Raw genomic sequence first — 17,749 nt, 5'->3', positions numbered from 1 at the left:
TTTCTGGTTTTGACTTTAAGAAATACATCACAGGCTGCAGAGGTGGCTCAGGGATTAAGAGCACTGACTGCTCTTCTAGAGCACCCGGGTTCAAGTCCAAGCACCCACATGACAGCTCACAACTGTCTGTAACTCCAGTTCCAGAGGACCAGTCACCCTCACACAGACATACATGAAGGCAAAACATCAATGCACATAAAATAGAAATAGGGGGCTGGAGAGATGGCTCAGAGGTTAAGAGCACCAACTGCTCTTCCAGAGGTCCTGAGTTCAATTCCCAGCACCCACATGGTGGCTCACAACCATCTGTAATGAGATCTGGCGCCCTCTTCTGTATACATAATAAATAAATAAATCTTAAAAAAAATAAAAATAACTAATTAAAGAAGAAAATACATCATAATTTAAGGAATCCATCACGATCATTATGAAAGCCCCCATTGTTCCCCTTTATGCTTTCCCAAATACACCTTCCCGCCCCCTGTTTAACCTTATTCTCCACACAGAGTTCAGCATTTTTCAGGCTTAACTAAATATTGAGTCAGACACATCCTGCTCTTGCAGCACTTACGTCAGCTGGTGGCTACTTGTGGTTACAAAGTAGAAAGTAATAGACCTGGGTGCAATGCTTAAAGTAATATTCAAACCAGACAATTCTTTCAAGATATATTTTACACAGTTCCCTTTCTACAAGAGGGTCCCATGTCTCAATCTCTCTGTAAAAGGCAGACCTGATAAAGCACTCTTTCCCATCCCACTGTACCAGACTTCTTCCACCAATATAAGCTCTCGTGTATGGTAAGGATAGGTCTTTCCATACTTTGCATTGTGCTTTTTCCTCTTAGAGCATCCCAGATGCTACCAATGATTCTGTGCTTGGTGTCCAGGGAACTTACTCTCAACAGTTGGCACTATGTGTATGCCCGAGGCTTTCTTCCTAGTCTGTGTATACGTGCCCTGCTCTCCTTTCCTGAACTGTGAGACGTGGTTGATGTTCCAGGTGTTGTGTTCTCATATGTACCTAACTGTCTCCATTGAGTCAGAAAAGTTCCCAGGATTGGGAGTTGTAATTAGCAATTCCAGATAAAAGATATAAGAAGCATTAACCCCTTGCTGAATCTTGGGACATATTTGAGAAAGAGCAGAATTTCCAGGGAAAATTACAGCTGTTGCACGTGTGACTGATAAATAAAACTAAAAACCGCCCAAAGAATCACCAATATAACTAGAGAGAAAAGGGCCAGCAAGCCGCACGAGTCTTACAAATTCCTTCACTCTCCCGTGGACCGCTGGTCCTTGCCGAGTGAGTCCGTTTCCACAGGTACCGGTGGGACCTGAGACTAGGCTGCAGTGCTCCCAACACTACCCAGAGACCAAACCAACAACTACTGTGGATAGCCATGGTTCAGATGAGTCCCAAGCCCACAAGCGCCAGGCATCCGGTACTGGACAGGGAGGGCCAAGAATTTGAGTTGAGTTCCAGAAGTTTCTTTTCCTTCCAGGGGAATTTCACAGCAAGCCTCCCGTCACAAGGCCAACACTAATTCCTCCCTTTCCAGGAAAACGAAACCAAAAGGCTATCTTTCACTTGCTGGAAGCACCCCAGCTGCTCTGGGAGTGACCCAGGTACTCTGGAAGTTGCTATTGGCTAGAAGCGGGACGTGCTGAGGGGCGTGGCCGGGAGAGGGTTCCAGCGCCCTCGGAAGCTCCGGGCCCCACAAACCACATGGCACCCGCTTTCTACCACTACCTGCAGGTGCCCATGGACGAGAAATGGCAGGAGCAGGGCCGGGGCATCCGCCCGCGGTACCTGGCGGCCGCGGCCCTGGTGCTCCTGTTGCAGGCGGTCTTGGTCGCCCTGCTGATCTACTTCGCCGTCAGGGCGAACAGCGAGGCCTGCAGGGACGGGCTGCGGGCGCAGGAAGAGTGCCGCAACACCACGCACCTGCTGCAGCGCCAGCTCACCCGCGCCCAGGACAGCCTGCTGCAGGCGGAGACGCAGGCCGACTCCTGCAACCGGACCGTGGTAAGAGCGGGAACCGTCGCGGCCCGCCCCGCCCCCACCTGACCGGGGCTCCTGCAGCTCCGAAGTCGGGGCTCAGCATGCTCCCTCGCGGGACTGTTTGCGGAGGGTGATGGAGATGCTTGAACTGACTTAGGGACAGCGCCGGGGCCTCTCCGGGACGCCACTCAGCCCTGATGATTGAAACTTTCTAATTTTTGGACAGCTGCATAGCTCAGGCTGTTGGGGAAGTCACTCTGTAGCCCAGGCTGCCCACGAATGCATAGAGATCCGCCGCCTCGCAAGGGCTGGGACTAAAGGCGTCCCGTCTCACACGCGCGCGCGCGCGCACACACGCACACGCGCACACCCCAGCAAATATTGGAACTTTGAATGTGTCTCCTAGAGACCTTGACTGGGAAGTGTCGTTGTGTTTGGGGAGGACTTGCAAAATCTGTGTGAGCTGCAGAGCATCTGGAACTTTCTAGTAGGTTTTAGCCATGAAGGGCTTTCAAATTCCCGTGGGGAAGTGGGGCTTAAAAGGGCACGTGTGTTGCTGGGCCTGGGTGGGTGCCGAGGGGCGCTTGTTTGGCTAAGGAGGTCCTCTGACCACTTGGCCTGGGAAGTTTCTAGGGACCAAGACAACAGCCGACCCGTGTTTCCGCCCTTTTCTGACCCAGGTGACCCTTCAGGACTCCTTGGAGAAGAAGGTGTCTCAGGTCCGGGAGCAGCAGGCCCGCATCCAGGAGCTTGAGGGTGAGCAGGGGTGCGGGGTGCGGGGTGCGGGGCTGGGAGGGAACTGAGGGGGCCCGCAGGCCTCCATCCCCGGACTTGGGGAGAGGTGGTGGCCCAGGGTGAGGGCCTCGGGAGTCCGGGTTCTTCCCAGACGGGATGGGAGCGAGAGACGGGGTGGCCGTGGGCGTGAAGCAGGGCCCCGGAGAAGCAGCGGCCAGGAGGGTGGGGGCTGCGGCGCTGAGGGTCCTTCCACAGCCCGCGCCTCGCTCTCCCACACCCCTCGCCGCTCCCCACCCCGCCTCCCCCACCCCACCGTCCTTGGCCGATCACTGGCCTTGGTGTCTCCTGCCCGCCCTCCCCTGCCTTCCCCTCGCTGGCTGACTGTCCACACTCCGGCCTGCTGACGTGTCTCTGCAGGCAAGGTCATGACGCTGAACCAGGAGCTGGAGAAGCTGAGGTTAGAGACCCCGCCCCCGGCCCGCCCCCGCCGTCCCCACCCCCGCCATCCCCCCACCCCGCCACTCTCCACTTCCTTCCTCAAGACCCGGAACCCACTTGGCTCACACGATCCACATAGCTCAGGTCTGAGCTGCGAAGAAGGCTTAGTGAGGAGAGCTTGCAACACTAGTTTAAGGACCTGAGTTCGAATCCCCAGTACCCACTTAAAAACCGGCTGTAGTTATGTCTGTAGCTCCGGTACCGGGAAACAGATAGAAATATCATGGGCCTCACTGGCCAGCCGGATGCGCCCAGGCAGTAAGCTTCATTTTCAGGGAGAGACCCTGTCTCTCCTGGAAGAGGAAGAGGGTATGCAAGCAAAACTGTAGCCTTCCGGTCTCGAAGTTCACTGCCAAAATAGCAATAATAACAATAAAAATCAGGTAGGGCCAGGCACATGGCACACGCCTTTAATCCCAGCACTGGGAAGGCAGAGGCAGGCGAATCTCTGTGAGTTCGAGGCCAGCCTGGGCTACAGAGCCAGTTCCTGGACAGGCAGGACTACACAGAGAATCTGTGTCTTGGCAAACAAAACAAAGAGCCTCAGAGGGAAAACATCCCTAGACCACTGCCCATGGTGACCAGTCCCTGCTCCCTCCCTCAGGGATGTGGTGGGTGGGGCAGCCTAGGAGCCTCAGCTGGGTGACACCCCTGAGATCCCATGGGAGAGGAGGAAAGAGGAGCCTGAGTCCAGGTCCACCTGAGTGAGCAACTAGCGAGGTCTCCCGCAAAGTCTCAATGCTAAGACACTGGCTGCTCTTGCAGAGGACCTGGAGCTGGTCCCAGCAACCAGGCAGGACACTGGGTAACTCACAACCACCCATAACTCCAGCTCCATGAGCTCCACACCTCTGGACTCTGAGGGCACTGAATTCACTCATGCATACACATCACACATGCACATGCACACACACTAAATAAAATATAATAAAATTAAAAAGAATAAAAATAAAGTCTCAGGGAGCTGGAGAGACGGCTCAGAGGTTAAGAGCACTGGCTGCTCTTCCAGAGGTCCTGAGTTCAATTCCCAGCACCCACATGGTGGCTCACAACCATCTGTAATGAGATCTGGCGCCCTCTTCTGTATACATAATAAATAAATAAACATTTTTTAAAAAGTCGGAGGAAAGAAAAATGTGAATTTGAAATAGTAAGAATAGGGCTGGGGACCTGGCAGAGACCCTGGCCTAGAACCCCAGTGAGGGGCTGGGGGCGTGGTCAGGGTGGAGTCCCACCTAGAATTCCCCCAATTTCAAACCAGCTCAGAAACATTTTAACCGGAGGCAGGTCATCAGGAGTCAGGTGACCTCTGCCTGCGCCATGCCCTCTCCACCCAGGACCGCAGAGGAAGCTTCTGGAACACTGCAGAACTCTGCCAGCTCCACGGTGGTCCCCAGCCTACTGATGCTCACAGCGCTGCTGATCCTGCCCTTCTGAGGATCCAGTGCTCTGGGTGAGGAACTGGGTCCAGGGGAGGTTGTGTGTGGGTTGTACTTGGCCAGCTCAGGGAGGGGTCACGGCCCTGCGGTGGGCGGATCCGGTGGCAGTAGCCCCTGAGTCTCTCCTTTCTTTAGGCCACAGCCTGTTTTGACACAGATGCGGTTGCACCTGTTTGAAGTCGCTGGGGATCACGGTGGCTCTGGAGGAATCGCGGCAGCCTCGAGGATGTAGAAGCCACCTGGTGGAGCCTGGATTGTACCTCCCTCCCCGCCTTACGACCGGGGACGGCGAGGGGTGCACCTCCTTGTTTGTTTTCATGGTTATTGGGGAGGGGTCCCTTAGTTCTGGTGTTTTCGAGTTCCGAAAAATAATTTGGAAAGAAAACTTGCTTCTAAGTTGCTAGTGTCATTGGGTCCCCTGCTTCCCTGCCCTGCTTCCCACCTCTTGTATATTATTAACGGACCAGCCTTAATTATATCCTTCCCAGGGGCTCAGGAGAGAGACCATGAACGGCGAGGACTATTTTCAGGAAAAAGAATCTCAGCACAACGAGCTCTTTGTCCGTCTACTTTTTCCCTCTGGGATAACATCCTGTCTGCACAGCTTCAGTTCTGTTCTCGTGCCTAGCTCCTTCCTTGCCTGATTTCTCTCTACCTTTATCTGCGGTCCCCTCTAGGTTCTATCTTAATTCTCCCATCTTAATTCTGCCTCATCTAGGTCCTTCTCATCTCGTTCTTACCCAGCTAGGACTTTCCCATCCAGCTCTTCCTCATCTTGCATTTCATCCACACGTTCTCTCTGGTCGCAATCCTCCTTATCCCTCTCCGTCCTCCGTCCTCCGTCCTCCCTTCCTCTCCATCTCCTTATCCCTCTCCGTCCTCCGTCCTCCCTTCCTCTCCATCTCCTTATCCCTCTCCGTTCTCCGTCCTCCCGTCCTCTCCATCTCCTTATCCCTCTCCGTTCCCCGTCCTCCCTTCCTCTCCATCTCCTTATCCCTCTCCGTTCTCCGTCCTCCCTTCCTCTCCATCTCCTTATCCCTCTCCGTTCTCCGTCCTCCCTTCCTCTCCATCTCCTTATCCCTCTCCGTCCTCCGTCCTCCGTCCTCCGTCCTCCCGTCCTCTCCATCTCCTTATCCCTCTCCGTCCTCTCAAGTCTCTGGGGTGTTCAGTTATAAACCCAAGCAATAGCCTCCTCTGGCAGAGCAAGGTCACAGGCTTAAATTCTTAGGGGTCATAAGGCAGGTAAGAATTTCCCGCAGGCAGTGACCACCAGGCTTTCTCTGACAACCCAAAAGGAGCGGTAGAGGAGGCGGTCAGCTGAGAGCTGATGACCAGTTAGTCTATCAAGAAGGGATCTATGTGCTCAGTCTGCATTCCAGAAGTGGTTAGGTAAGAAATTAGGAGTCTATTAGTAAGGCTGGAAGGAAGGAAGGTCTCACCTTAAATTGCACAAGAAATAAAGCTATCCACCTGACCTAGGAGACAAGTGTTTCGTTTGGCCTTGGATGCTTAAGTCTGTTCTTAGAGAGTACAGAGGTGTCTCTGCTAAGGTACTTTCCTCCATCTGGGGATGGTCCTGGCTGGATGCTGCCATTGATGATAATTACAGGGAGGCTTGAACTGGGGTTCTGGCTGAGCATAGATGTCAGCACAGAAGGTTATCTAAATATTCCTTTGGTAGAGGGGAAATGGTACCCATAAATGATGGAAAAGCTACAACAGCACACACGAAACTCATAGCAGGAAACGGCTGATGATCAAAAGCCAAATATCGCCAAGACTCCTTGAGCTCAGCTTGGCCTCTGGAGGGCCCTTGACTTCTTGTCATAATTAGCTGAGATCCTACTTTGTATATGTTTGGCTCATGTCACATGATTGCTGACCATGCCTGTCCACCCGCCCACTCTGCGGCCTCAATCAGTGGGTACAGAGGGTGGTTCTCAGGGCTATGGACCTCACCCACTGGCTGAGGCCAGAATGACGCTTCACGCTCCTCTGTCTCCCGCAGTGAGTTCTGGGCAGGGGTTTGTCCTGAAGAAGCAGGCTCTGATGGCGGTGAAGGGATGGACTTGCTCATGAAAGGGAGAGCGAGGAGGCAGGGCCCTTGACGCAGGCTGCCGGCAGAGGGTGTGGCCCAGATTGCAGGTGGCTCTTCCCACCTCAGAAGACCTGGAGTAGCCGTGGGTCTTCCCGCTTCAAATGGTTTATTCAGAAAAGAGTCCTCACAGCCGTGCCCGGTCCCTTGGGTTTTAGTTAATTCCAGATGTAGTCATGTTGACAACCAAGAACAAACATCATGGAATTTACACCAGTTTACACTCAGTTAAGCTGTCTTTGTGTGTGTGTGTGTGTGTGTGTGTGTGTGTGTGTTTGAGACAGGGTTTCTCTGTGTAGCCCTGGCTGTCCTGGAACTCACTCTGTAGCCCAGGCTGGCCTCGAACTCACAGAGATCCACCTGCCTCTGCCTCCCGAGTGCTGGGAATAAAGGTGTGTGCCACCACCGCCTGGCCAGTTAAGCCTTCTTAAGGACTACTGTCCCCCAGTTCCCATCTCCCTCTCAGTCTCTAGTGCCTAGCTCTGATTACCCCTACCCTCCACCCCCGGGATATCTCTGCCTTCCTCGGGTAACTTCCTCCACATCCTCCTGGGACCCAGCTATTGTCCCCGCCATTTCCTGCCTGTGACACTGAGGTTCACAGTCCTGTTCCCTTGACCCCATAGTACCCTCTGGAGACAGGGCCTCCCTGGGGACCCCCAAGTCCCCCTTCACAGGCACCTGTGATCCCTTTGTGCCTTGATTCTTGTTTGCCTTACATCATTTCCTTGTCGTGTACACTGCTGGTGACCAAGCCCTTTCCAGCAGCAGGCAGATTGTACAAGCTCTTCTAAACCCTCACACCTGAGGTCTTGCTCAACCCTGCTACTGTGTGTGTGTGTGTGTGTGTTCTGGAAACTAAACCCAAATCCTGACCCCTGGGCCACGCCCCCAGCCCCTCACTGGGGGTACTTAGAGCTGGCCCTTCTCTGGTAGTCTTGGATAGTCCTCTGAGGCCGACACCCAGCTTGTGGGCTGTTGACTGTGTCTTTAGGAGGAGAGTGGGAAGGGTCATTATCTGTGCTGGACAGGTCCCCACACACTCCAGACCGTTCATCACCCCGTCACCCATTGCTCTGTAACTTAGCCTAATAAAATCAGATTTCTTGGGTTGAATTTTGGAACAGTAGAAGTGGGAGACCAGGCCTCATAGGGTGACTGTCCCCCCCTTGCAGACATTCACCAGAAGCCCTGACATGTTTGCTGCCTGCTGTTCCCCTTCTCCCTCCTTTCCTGTTTTCTGTGAAAATTTCCTGTGGCTGATTGGCCAGGGAAGGGGAGGGCAGGACTTGTTTTTTATCTCTTTGGGTCACTGTCTCCTTCACACTGGGGACCCTCGAGGCTATGGAGGAGTTAGAGGAGAGGAAGAAGACAGCTGTGCAGTGGACACAGACACACTGACACAGACAGACACACACACAGGTCTGGGGAAGCGCTAGGCTTGCATGAGAGCCCCAGCTGACTAGTCCTCCCCTGGGTATTGAGCAACCCCTCCAACCGTGACCTCTGACCTCTTGGGTTCCTGGAAGGTACCGTGCATGGCTTCCACCCCCTCTCCTCAGCACCGAGATGGCTGATGAAGGCGCTTGCCAGTCCACACAGGAGGACAAGCCCTGACGTTTGGTCCCTTTTACCCTGAGTCTGGACCTCAAACCTGTGCCCGACTCAGCAGTCCAGGGCTGGGGTGGGCACTCCAGAGGAAGTCAAGTTGTGCTCTGTGTTTCTGGCTTGTGGACAACCTCTCTGTGAGGGTCTGACTTGGTTTTCGTGTCTGTTCTCATCTTCATTTTCCTTTCTTCAGATTTTTCCATTCTTCCTTTTTCCATCCTCCCCTCTCCTTCTCTCCGTATTTATCTTCCCTTCCTCTCCTCGGAATCTCATTTTGTTGTTGTGATGTAAATAGAATTGTTCAACCCGGTGGAAATTCCCTCCAAGCACGGGAAGACTCAGGTCCACCACCGACTGGACAGGAGGCCGCTGAGTGGAGGCAACCACGCCCACGTGCGTTTTCAGCTGCAGAGTGGTGACCTTCCTCACGGTGCAGGTGTCCGTGACACTGTGGTCTCTCTCATTTCATCGGGTGTTCGCCTCTTCCCACTTCTTGGGGATTCACTTGGGTCTGCTGGGTCCTGACCTTCCTAACTGTCTGGGTGACGGAGCTGGGGGCTGCCTGGGGAGAAGTTAAATCTGGGCCAGAGTCTCCCAGCTTAATTCCAGATTTCTATGAACTCAGTATCTTTTATTTTGTTGTTTTCGTTTTCAGACCAGGCTGGCCTCAAACTCATAGCCATTCTCCTGCCTCTGCCTCTGAGTGCTGGGATCAGAGGCTTGGGCCACAGATCCTGGCTTAATGCCTTTGAGTTTATTGTAAATGTCTTTTATTTATATTCTAATTGGGGTTAAACCGGCAGCCCTAGGTCTCATGTAGCCCAGGCTAGCCTCTAACTCCATCACCCCACTTCCACCCACCTCTGGGCTGATAGGTGTGTGCTACCACAAACAACGTCCATTTCATGAACTGAATGAAGGGTACACCTAGAGTCATCCTCAGCTCACACTGTGTGCACCTACTGTGTGCCCGGCCTGTGTGATAACAGGGTAGAGGATGAAACAACATGTGAGACTTTGCTTGTTAGGGGCTCAGTTGGAACGTGGGGGGCAGCCAGGGAAGGAGACTCCGGTAAAGTGTAGGTAGGAACCTGGGTGTCTGACGACCTTAGGTGCCCCGGACCTACAAGTTGGAAAGAGACAAGTCGTCCTGTGACCTGGACGGACCCTACATTCCTCCAGTGCATACGCAAAATAAATAAAATGCAATAAAAACATAAAAAAATCTTTTTGTAAGAACCTTGAACCCCACTCTCATGGAAAGATTGCCCACATGGGTCTGAGCACAGCCATTGTGGAGACCCCTTCCCATCTTCCAGCCTCAGTTTCCCCATTAACAGAATGTGCACTATGGAGCTTCCTAACCATATTTGGTCTTTTGAGTCCCCCCCACACACTCACATTCGTGGGCTCCTGACTCTCATCAGTTACTGAGTTCAGGGGAAACTGAGGCTCAGGAGGGTCTGGTGAAAGGGCTCTCGGTCTTTCCCAGAGTGCTCAGAGCTGGCTGGGTCCTGTGCACCCCTCCCCATCCCTGGGGAAGCCACCGCGGGGCGGGGCGGGACCGTGGGTGTCCCCGGAATCCCAGGGTGCCAATTAAGTGCCGGTGGCCCGTCTAGGGTCAGAGGCACGGTGGGATGGCAGAGCCGGGCCCGGAGCCGGGGCGCGCGTGGCGACTGCTGGCCCTGTGCGGGGCTGCGGTGTTTCTGGCGGCAGCCGCGGCCGGAGGGGCACTGGTGGCCTGGAACTTAGCGGCCTCGACGGCCCGGGGCCCCCGCTGCCCTGAGCCCGAGCAGGTAAACGCCACGACGTGGCCCCCCGACTCGGCGCCCGAGGTCGAAGACCTTCGGCGGCGGCTGGCCGAGGCTGAGCAGCGGCGGGAGAGCCTGGCCGGGCAGCTGCAGCGCGCAGAGGGCGACAGGAGGGAGCTGGAGGCGGCGCTCGAAGCCTGCAAGGACCGCCAGGTAGGGAGGGGACGCCAGGAGGCTCAGCAGAGATCCTGCTGGCCCGTCGCTAGGGCCTCGGTGTCCGCCACTCTCCAGAGGACGGAGAGGAAGTGCAGGACCACCGCAGTGGCTCCTGTCTTCTAAAATGCCAGTCCTCTGGGAGCCCAACTTCTGGCTATGATGCCACTCGGCCCTGCTACTGAACACCAGGAAGAAGCCCGGACCCCGAGCTTTGAGAGACCCTGTCTCGCTCGATCCTCTGTGCCGCCTCACTCCCACTGCAGGCTCCAGCAGTCTTATTTTGAGAGAGGGACACTTATATCACCTGTAATTAGGAGACTAAAGTTGGCCTCTTGGGGTGGTACCAGCGGGACCTCCCTTTTCCGGGGACCACCCCCTCAGACTCTTTAACTCTCCTGACCCCACAGCCTCACACAATGGAGTGCTCAAACCCAGTCCCTGACAGTGTGGTGCCACACACAAGGGAGGCAGAGGCAGGGAGGTCAGGAGTTCAAACTCTTCCTCAGGAGCATGAAGAGGTGGAGGGCAGCCTGGGTTGCAGGAAACCCTATCACAAAAGGAAACACTCCCAAACCCAGCGATTGACATTTATGAAACAATGGCTGTGAACCTTCCTATGTCTGACCCAGCACAGTTTGTACATCTAATTTTGGTGGACACTGACCTGTACAGGAAACACAAGACTTTATTGCTAGGCTGGGGCTCCGCCCTGACCACGCCCCCAGCCCCTCACTGGGATTCTAGGCGGGGCTCCACCCTGACCACGCCCCCAGCCCCTCACTGGGGGATTCTAGGCGGGGCTCCACCCTGACCACGCCCCCAGCCCTCACTGGGGTTCTAGACGGGGCTCCACCCCTGACCACGCCCCCAGTCCTCTTTTTACTTTTTTTTTTTGTTGCTAGTCATAGGAAACTTTAATGAACTGTATTGACTGAACTATGCCATGTATCATCTTTTGTATTATTAAAGCTATTATATATTATTTTCACTAGTAAAACATCCCATGACAATGGATCATATAGAGAAAAATGTTAAGAAAAGAAAACATATTGAGGATATTTTTAATATAAGATCTTTATTGACAGATAATTCACATAGTATACAATTTTCCTGTTTGCACAATTTGATAGACTTTAGTCCAGCATCTTCATAGGCCCATGACACCATCACCACTTCCTGTTTTAGAACATCGCTGCCTTCAATTTCTTTCTTTCCTTTTTTTTTTTTTTTTTAATGCTGAATGCCATTTATTGAAGGAGGGAGGAGGTCTTACATACTGGCTTACAGCACAATGGGAGAATCCTGGAGGGCAGAAGTTCGCTTCTGATGTTTTACAGTATTGCATCTAAGCTGTTGACGCCCAATATGCAGGATACACAGGCAAGGAGCTTTCCTTAAGCATTCAGCAGAGAATTATCACAGGGATGACATCAAGGTCAAGGTCAGCAAGCAAGGCAACAGTTACCCAAAACGGGGGGGGGGGGCAGGGCCCTACAGGTCCCCCCCACACACTTTTACTAAAAAATGAGCCTCTGACTTAGGTTGCGTAGGACGTCAGCAGGTCACCTTACCCATCATGGAGACACCTGTCCAGGCCACACAGACGTTCTGTCTTAGGTTGCTGAGCGCCCCCCCCCCCCCAGGCATTACCCGTCTCTGAATACTCATCATCATACAGGCTCAGTTGTGTGAGAGCTGCAGAGTTAACTGTTGCCAAAGATCTCTAAGTGGTGCTGGGCTTGCAATCTGTGTGTTCGACACAGAAAAGACCAACAGAAGTCCTAACCCACCCATAGCCGGTAGGCTAAAGGCACCTGAGCCATTCCCTCCTTAACAAGCCTTACTGCAAATTGGAGTCCTTGTAAGATGGTATCCTGAGAGCAAGTGGAACTTGAGTTTGTAAATTTATAACTTTCAAAGCCAATCGAAATGTATATAACTATTGATTTAAATTTGTCATGCCCAATAGAATGAAAGATTAACTGTGGTAGCTACTTTTGCTGCCAGGGCCTCCACTGTGCTAGCTGTAGTAACCAATTATGAAATGGCAATCCCAGAAACAGTAGTAGCGGTGGTCATCACTGTTATAACAGCAACAACGGCAGCAGTGATGTCAAATTCTCTTCTGGAGCCTGTGGGCATCCACTGACATGGACACAACTCCAGGAACACAAACCACCAAGGCCCATTTTTCTTGATCCCAGCACGACTTAAGCTTTTAATTTTTAATTTTGAGACAGGATCTGCCTCAGATGCCCAGTATGTCCTGGAACTCAGGCTGTGGCCATGCCTGGCTGGAACTTCTGATCCTTCTTCATCCACCTCCCAAGCGCTGGGGTGATGGGCATATCCTGCCAGGTCCAGCTGACATCTGTGTTTTAAAAATCTAAATGTCCTGGCAAGCTGAGGTAGGAAGACCACAGCTTTGAGGCCAGACTGAGGTGCAAAAACATTATCATGGCTCTAACCCCAATACAGAAAAGTCAGACCGGCCCCTGTGCGCTCCCTACCTTCCCTGATGAAGGGCCTGAGGCGATGGAGGTCAAAATTGCCTGTCCTCAGGTGTGAGTTCTGACCCTGCCCAGCTCAGCCAGGTCTGTTTTGCATGAGGGACCAACGTGAGCCTCAGAAAACCAGATATTGTCACCCATCAAATCTGCCTGAGCCAGCGGCAAGTCCTAGATGGAGTTCACAGAACCAAGTATTCTCTACCATGCAGAGTTTGGGGTTCACTGAGCTCCCCACTTTGTCCCTTTCTTGCTCCCGAACCGTGTCTGCAGAGCCGGCTTCAGACCCAGCTGAAGACCCTGAAGATTGAGGTGGATGAGGCCAAAGCCCGAGGCACGCAGATGGGGCTGGAGAACGGGAAACTGACAGGTGGGCTGGAGGAGGGGAGGCCGGAGGAGGGGCTTAGAGGTGGGAGGCAGATCCCCAAAACGCACAGTCATGCGCCTGCAATCGCCGTGCAAACCTCTGAAAAGACATTAAAAGGACCTAGGACAACCTATAAGGGTGAGAAAACAGAAATAGGTCTGCAAATGGTTGGAAAATAATACAGACCAGTCTGTCCGTGGCTTGGCAAGGTGGCTTGCCTAGCATGCCTGGAGCCCTGGGCGCCATCCCCAGCATGCATAAACCAGGCCTTGTGGTGCACACCTGTCACCCCAGGACCCGGGAGGCTGACACAGGAGGATATCTGTGAGTTTGAGGTCAACTTGGGCTACACAGAAAGACCCAGTCTTCAAACAAACAAACAAACAAACAAACACCAAACCAAATCAAACCAAAACCAACAACAAAGGCTGTATGTGATGGTGGATGCTTGTTACCCCAGCCCTCCGGGGCAGGACTTGAGAGTTTGGAGTCAGTTAGTCTTGGTTTGTACAGTAAGTCGGAGGCCAGCTTGGGCTATAGGAGACCTTGTCTCAAAAGCAATAATAACATTACAGCGACAACGATGACGAAGATGGAAAGTCATGGACATTCTTTTTGTTTTGTTTTTTCAAGTTAGGGTTTCTCTGTGTAGCGCAGGCTGTCCTGGAACTCACTCTGTAGCCCAGGCTGGCCTCGAACTCACAGAGATCCACCTGCCTCTGCCTCCTGAGTGCTGGGATTACAGGCGTGCGCCACCACCGCCCAGCTTAGTCACGCACATTTGAACTCGAGCGTGCACACGGCACGCCCTGTCCCTCTGTCCCCTGCAGAAGCCCTGGAGCGCTGGGAGGCAGCAGCCACTGAGTCCAAGCAACAGCTGGAAGCGGCTCTGCAGCGCGCAGGCGCAGCAGAGGCAGACGGCGAAGCTTGCGTCGGCCGCGAGGTGGCGCTGAGGGAGCGCAAGTGAGTTAAAGGGCGGGTCGCGGGCGGCGGACGGACAAGGCCGCTGGCCAATGACTATGTAGAGTGTAGTTCTTCGGGCGTGGCTTAGGGCCTCCGTAGGTGGGGAGGGAAGGGTAGCCAGGTGGGCGGGACTGGGAGAAGTTGGAAACAGCTCTGGATGGTGCGGGGGGTGGGTCGTCTGGGGGTGGGGTCCCCGGGTTGAAGGTGCCAGCTGGGGAATCGATGTGGGGCTCCATACAGCGCCTCCTTTCTGCAGTTACGCCCTGGAAGCCGAGCTCCGCCGCCTGCGCAGGGCCCCGCGCCCCCGCCCCCGCTCAGGATCCAGGTCCAAACCCAGCATCCGCTCCCACCCGAGGTCTGGGCCCACTAAGGGCTGCCGGAGGCCACCTCGTGACCCCCAGTAGGATGGGAGCCTCGGGCCTCCTCTCCGGGAGCACACAGTTCTAGACCCTCATTGCATAGGGAAGCCGGCTCACTGGCGCAGGCCCCGAAGTCCCTGGTACCCACCTTCACCCCATGGGCAAGAGCTTCACCTTTAGGAGCACGCAGAACGCACCAGAGCACCGGGGCAAACCCGAGTTGCTAGGTTTACAAATTCTAAGAAGCCATGAGGATCAGGGCCAAGGTGTGGATACCTGGGGCCCAGAAAGTGACCGTGTTCTGGAGGAGATGCCCATGAGACAAGGAAAGACAGGGGTTGGGGACTTAGCTCAGTGGTGGAGCGCTTGCCTGGCAACTGCAAGGCCCTGGGTTCGGTCCTCAGCTGAGGGGGGACAACGACAAAATAACAAAAAAGAAGAAAATACAGTGCAGGAAGAAAAAGGGGAGCTGTCTCGGTCACATGGAGGAAGGGCTCTCTCCGGGCTCAAAAGAACCATTGAAAGATGGACAGTCCTCCCCCCTCCCTTCCCGACTCCCCCCCCCCCCACTTTCCCTCTCTGTCTCCATTTCTTTCTCTCTTTCCCTTTCAAATGGGTCTCATGTAGCCCAGGCTGACCTCACACTAGCTGTATAGCCTAGGCTGCCCTGGACCTCCTCATACCCCTTGCCCCAGGGCTGGGATTAAAGGCCAGCACCACCTCACCCTGCTCAACAATCTGATGTGTGCTAATTTCACATTGTTTGTGAGTCTTAAAATTCACATTTAACATAGTTTTTGTGCAACATCTTCCTATGTAGCTCAGGTTGGCCTGAAACACACCGTCCAACCTCTACTATGAGTGCTGGCTTTATGGCTTTACTGGGGTACTTCACCAAGCCTGGCTCATTTTCCCTTGAAACTGCTTATCCACATTTAACGTGACTGAGAGAGACAACTTCTGGCTTCCCCATCCATCCAGATTCCTTAATTTACTCTTTGTTCCCTGGCGCTGGAGACGGCCCTGGCGCTGGAGATCACCCCATCAAGGCACACATCTGTCTGCATTTCCAGCCTCAGCAACTCAGAGCACACGCTGCCCTTGCAAAGGCCCTGGATTGCTTTCTCAACACCCACTGTCTTCTCTCAAACATCCAGAACATCAGCATCCTCCTCTGGCCTACTTGGGTACTGCATGCATAAGTGTGCAGATTCATGCAGGCAAAGAGCATATACACAATAAATAAAAAATTAAACCATTTATTTATTCATTTATCTATTTACTTGAGACGGGATCTCTCTATATTATAGCCCTGACTGCCTTGGAATTCACAAGACATCCTTCTGCTTCTGCCCCCCAAGTGCTGGGATTAAAGGCGTGGACCACCAAGCCTGGAAAAAAAATCCAAATCAAAAAACCTTTCTTTCATACATCCCACGAACACAATGCACAGTCTGGAGAGGAACCTATCATCTCTGGGAACAAGGACGCTGAGATCCAGATTCACTATCCATCTATCTAGTGAGGCCGATTCTCAGGCAAAAGCAAACACAACTCGAAATGTTTATAAACACATTGTACTCTCTGCTGTGCAGAGATGGCACAGTGGTTAAGAACACTGGCTGCTCCTGCAGAGGACCCAAATTGGGTCCCCAGCACCCACATCCGGCAGCTCACAACCGCCTGTAACTCCAGCTTCAGGGAGTATGACGCCCCCTTCTGGCCTCTGGTGTTGCAGCGCTTGCTTGCTCAAAACCACACACAGATACATAAAATAAATAATTTTTTGAAATGTGATGCAGAAGTGGGACGTGGTGGTCCATACCTTTAATTGGGAGGCAGAGAAAAGTGGATGTCTGTGAGTTCGAGGCCACCCTGTTCTACAGAGCAAGTTCCAGGACAGCCAGGGGTACACAGAGAAACCTGTCTCCAGAAAAGAGGAATAATGATGGTGATGGTGATGATGATGGTGATGATGATGGTGATGATGATGGTGATGATGATGGTGATGATGATGGTGATGATGATGGTGATGATGATGGTGGTGATGATGATGATGGTGATGGTGATGATGATGATGATGGTGATGATGATGATGATGATGATGGTGATGATGATGGTGATGATGATGGTGATGATGATGGTGATGGTGATGATGGTGATGATGGTGATGATGATGGTGATGGTGATGATGAAATGTGATGTGATGAAATGTGATGTGATGTGGGGAGAGACTGGGAATGTATCTCAGTGGTGAAGTGGTGGGTATGAAGACCTAGGCACAGCATCTAAAAATAAGAGAGAAGAAAATAAAATGAAAGAAAAAAGATGCATTTTCTTTTCTCTTTTTTCTTTTTCTTTTCTTTTTTCTTTTTTTTGAGACAGGGTTTCTCTGTGTAGCCCTGGCTGTCCTGGAATTCGCTTTGTAGACCAGCTTGGCCTTGAACTCACAGAGACCCGCCTGCCTCTGCCTCTCAAGTGCTGGGATTAAAGGTGTGGGCCACCACCGGGCTCAAAAAAGACATTTTTGTTTTCCTTTGGTAAGTTGGAAATCAGATCGGAGGGGTGCCATCTCGTTTCTTGCCATCAGGGGTCACCACAGCCTGCAGAGCCAGGGGTTGGGGGAGAGAAGGGGGGGGGGGGGTCTGAGATCCCCATAGCCCAGCCCTGAGAGCTGGGAAACTCCTTTTATGATGGGGCAGGCACTGGGCGGGATGAGGAGTTCAGGGTCAGCCTTGCCTACATAGGAAGTTCGAGACTATCCTGAGCTACATGAGACGGCCACAAACATTGTCATCCCAAGCCTGCAATCTCAGCAATCTGGAGACTGAGGCAGGAAAATGATCAGGCTTACAGTGAGACTCTCCTGGGGAAGAACTGTCAGAAAATACCGTGTCTGGGTGTGGAGGGCAATAGGCTTAGCTGTGGCATCCATCCCGGACTTAGATTTAGGGTAGAGCTCTGACCCTGGGGTCAACCGTGATTTTTATAGTTCTGGATTAAAAAAGAAGAGGGATAATAAAAACTGCCTAGGACAGCCGCGGCATGTACAAGTGGGAATCCTTTCTTAACACTGTCAGTTGATCACCTAGTCCAAGAATCAGGGCTGCTGGCCGCTGTGATGAAGCTGCTGGTCTATATACAGATGCCCCGTGATCTCATTCCGTACTCCCTCAAAGCGATGACAGTCACTTCCCCAAGGCTGAATT

General features: G+C 53.0%; 2 protein-coding genes across 5 annotated transcripts; both read left to right on the top strand.

Moving 5' to 3' along the window:
* The first annotated feature begins 1,687 nt into the window (after positions 1–1,687).
* Bst2 (bone marrow stromal cell antigen 2) lies at positions 1,688–5,322 on the top strand. 4 transcript variants are annotated; one of them, XM_036175955.1, is made up of 5 exons: positions 1,688–2,026; positions 2,683–2,758; positions 3,155–3,194; positions 4,573–4,688; positions 4,832–5,322. In XM_036175955.1, exons 1-4 carry the CDS (start codon positions 1,727–1,729, stop codon positions 4,670–4,672), a joined length of 516 nt encoding a protein of 171 aa, XP_036031848.1. In that variant the 5' UTR covers positions 1,688–1,726; the 3' UTR covers positions 4,673–4,688; positions 4,832–5,322. The 4 variants fall into 4 exon arrangements, with proteins under 4 accessions (XP_036031848.1, XP_036031847.1, XP_036031850.1 ...); XM_036175954.1 differs by having other exon boundaries at positions 4,810–5,322; XM_036175957.1 differs by lacking the exon at positions 3,155–3,194.
* Positions 5,323–10,014: 4,692 nt separating this feature from the next.
* On the top strand, positions 10,015–14,585 carry Ccdc194 (coiled-coil domain containing 194). The gene is made up of 4 exons (XM_036175942.1): positions 10,015–10,341; positions 13,125–13,221; positions 14,049–14,181; positions 14,438–14,585. The coding sequence occupies exons 1-4, from the start codon at positions 10,015–10,017 to the stop codon at positions 14,583–14,585; spliced, it is 705 nt and encodes a 234-aa protein (XP_036031835.1).
* Positions 14,586–17,749: the final 3,164 nt, after the last annotated feature.

The sequence above is a fragment of the Onychomys torridus genome, unplaced genomic scaffold, assembly GCF_903995425.1.
Source record: "Onychomys torridus unplaced genomic scaffold, mOncTor1.1, whole genome shotgun sequence".
Lineage (NCBI taxonomy): Eukaryota > Metazoa > Chordata > Mammalia > Rodentia > Cricetidae > Onychomys > Onychomys torridus.
Note: the sequence above shows the minus strand (reverse complement) of the source record. Positions and strands in the feature narration are given on the sequence as shown.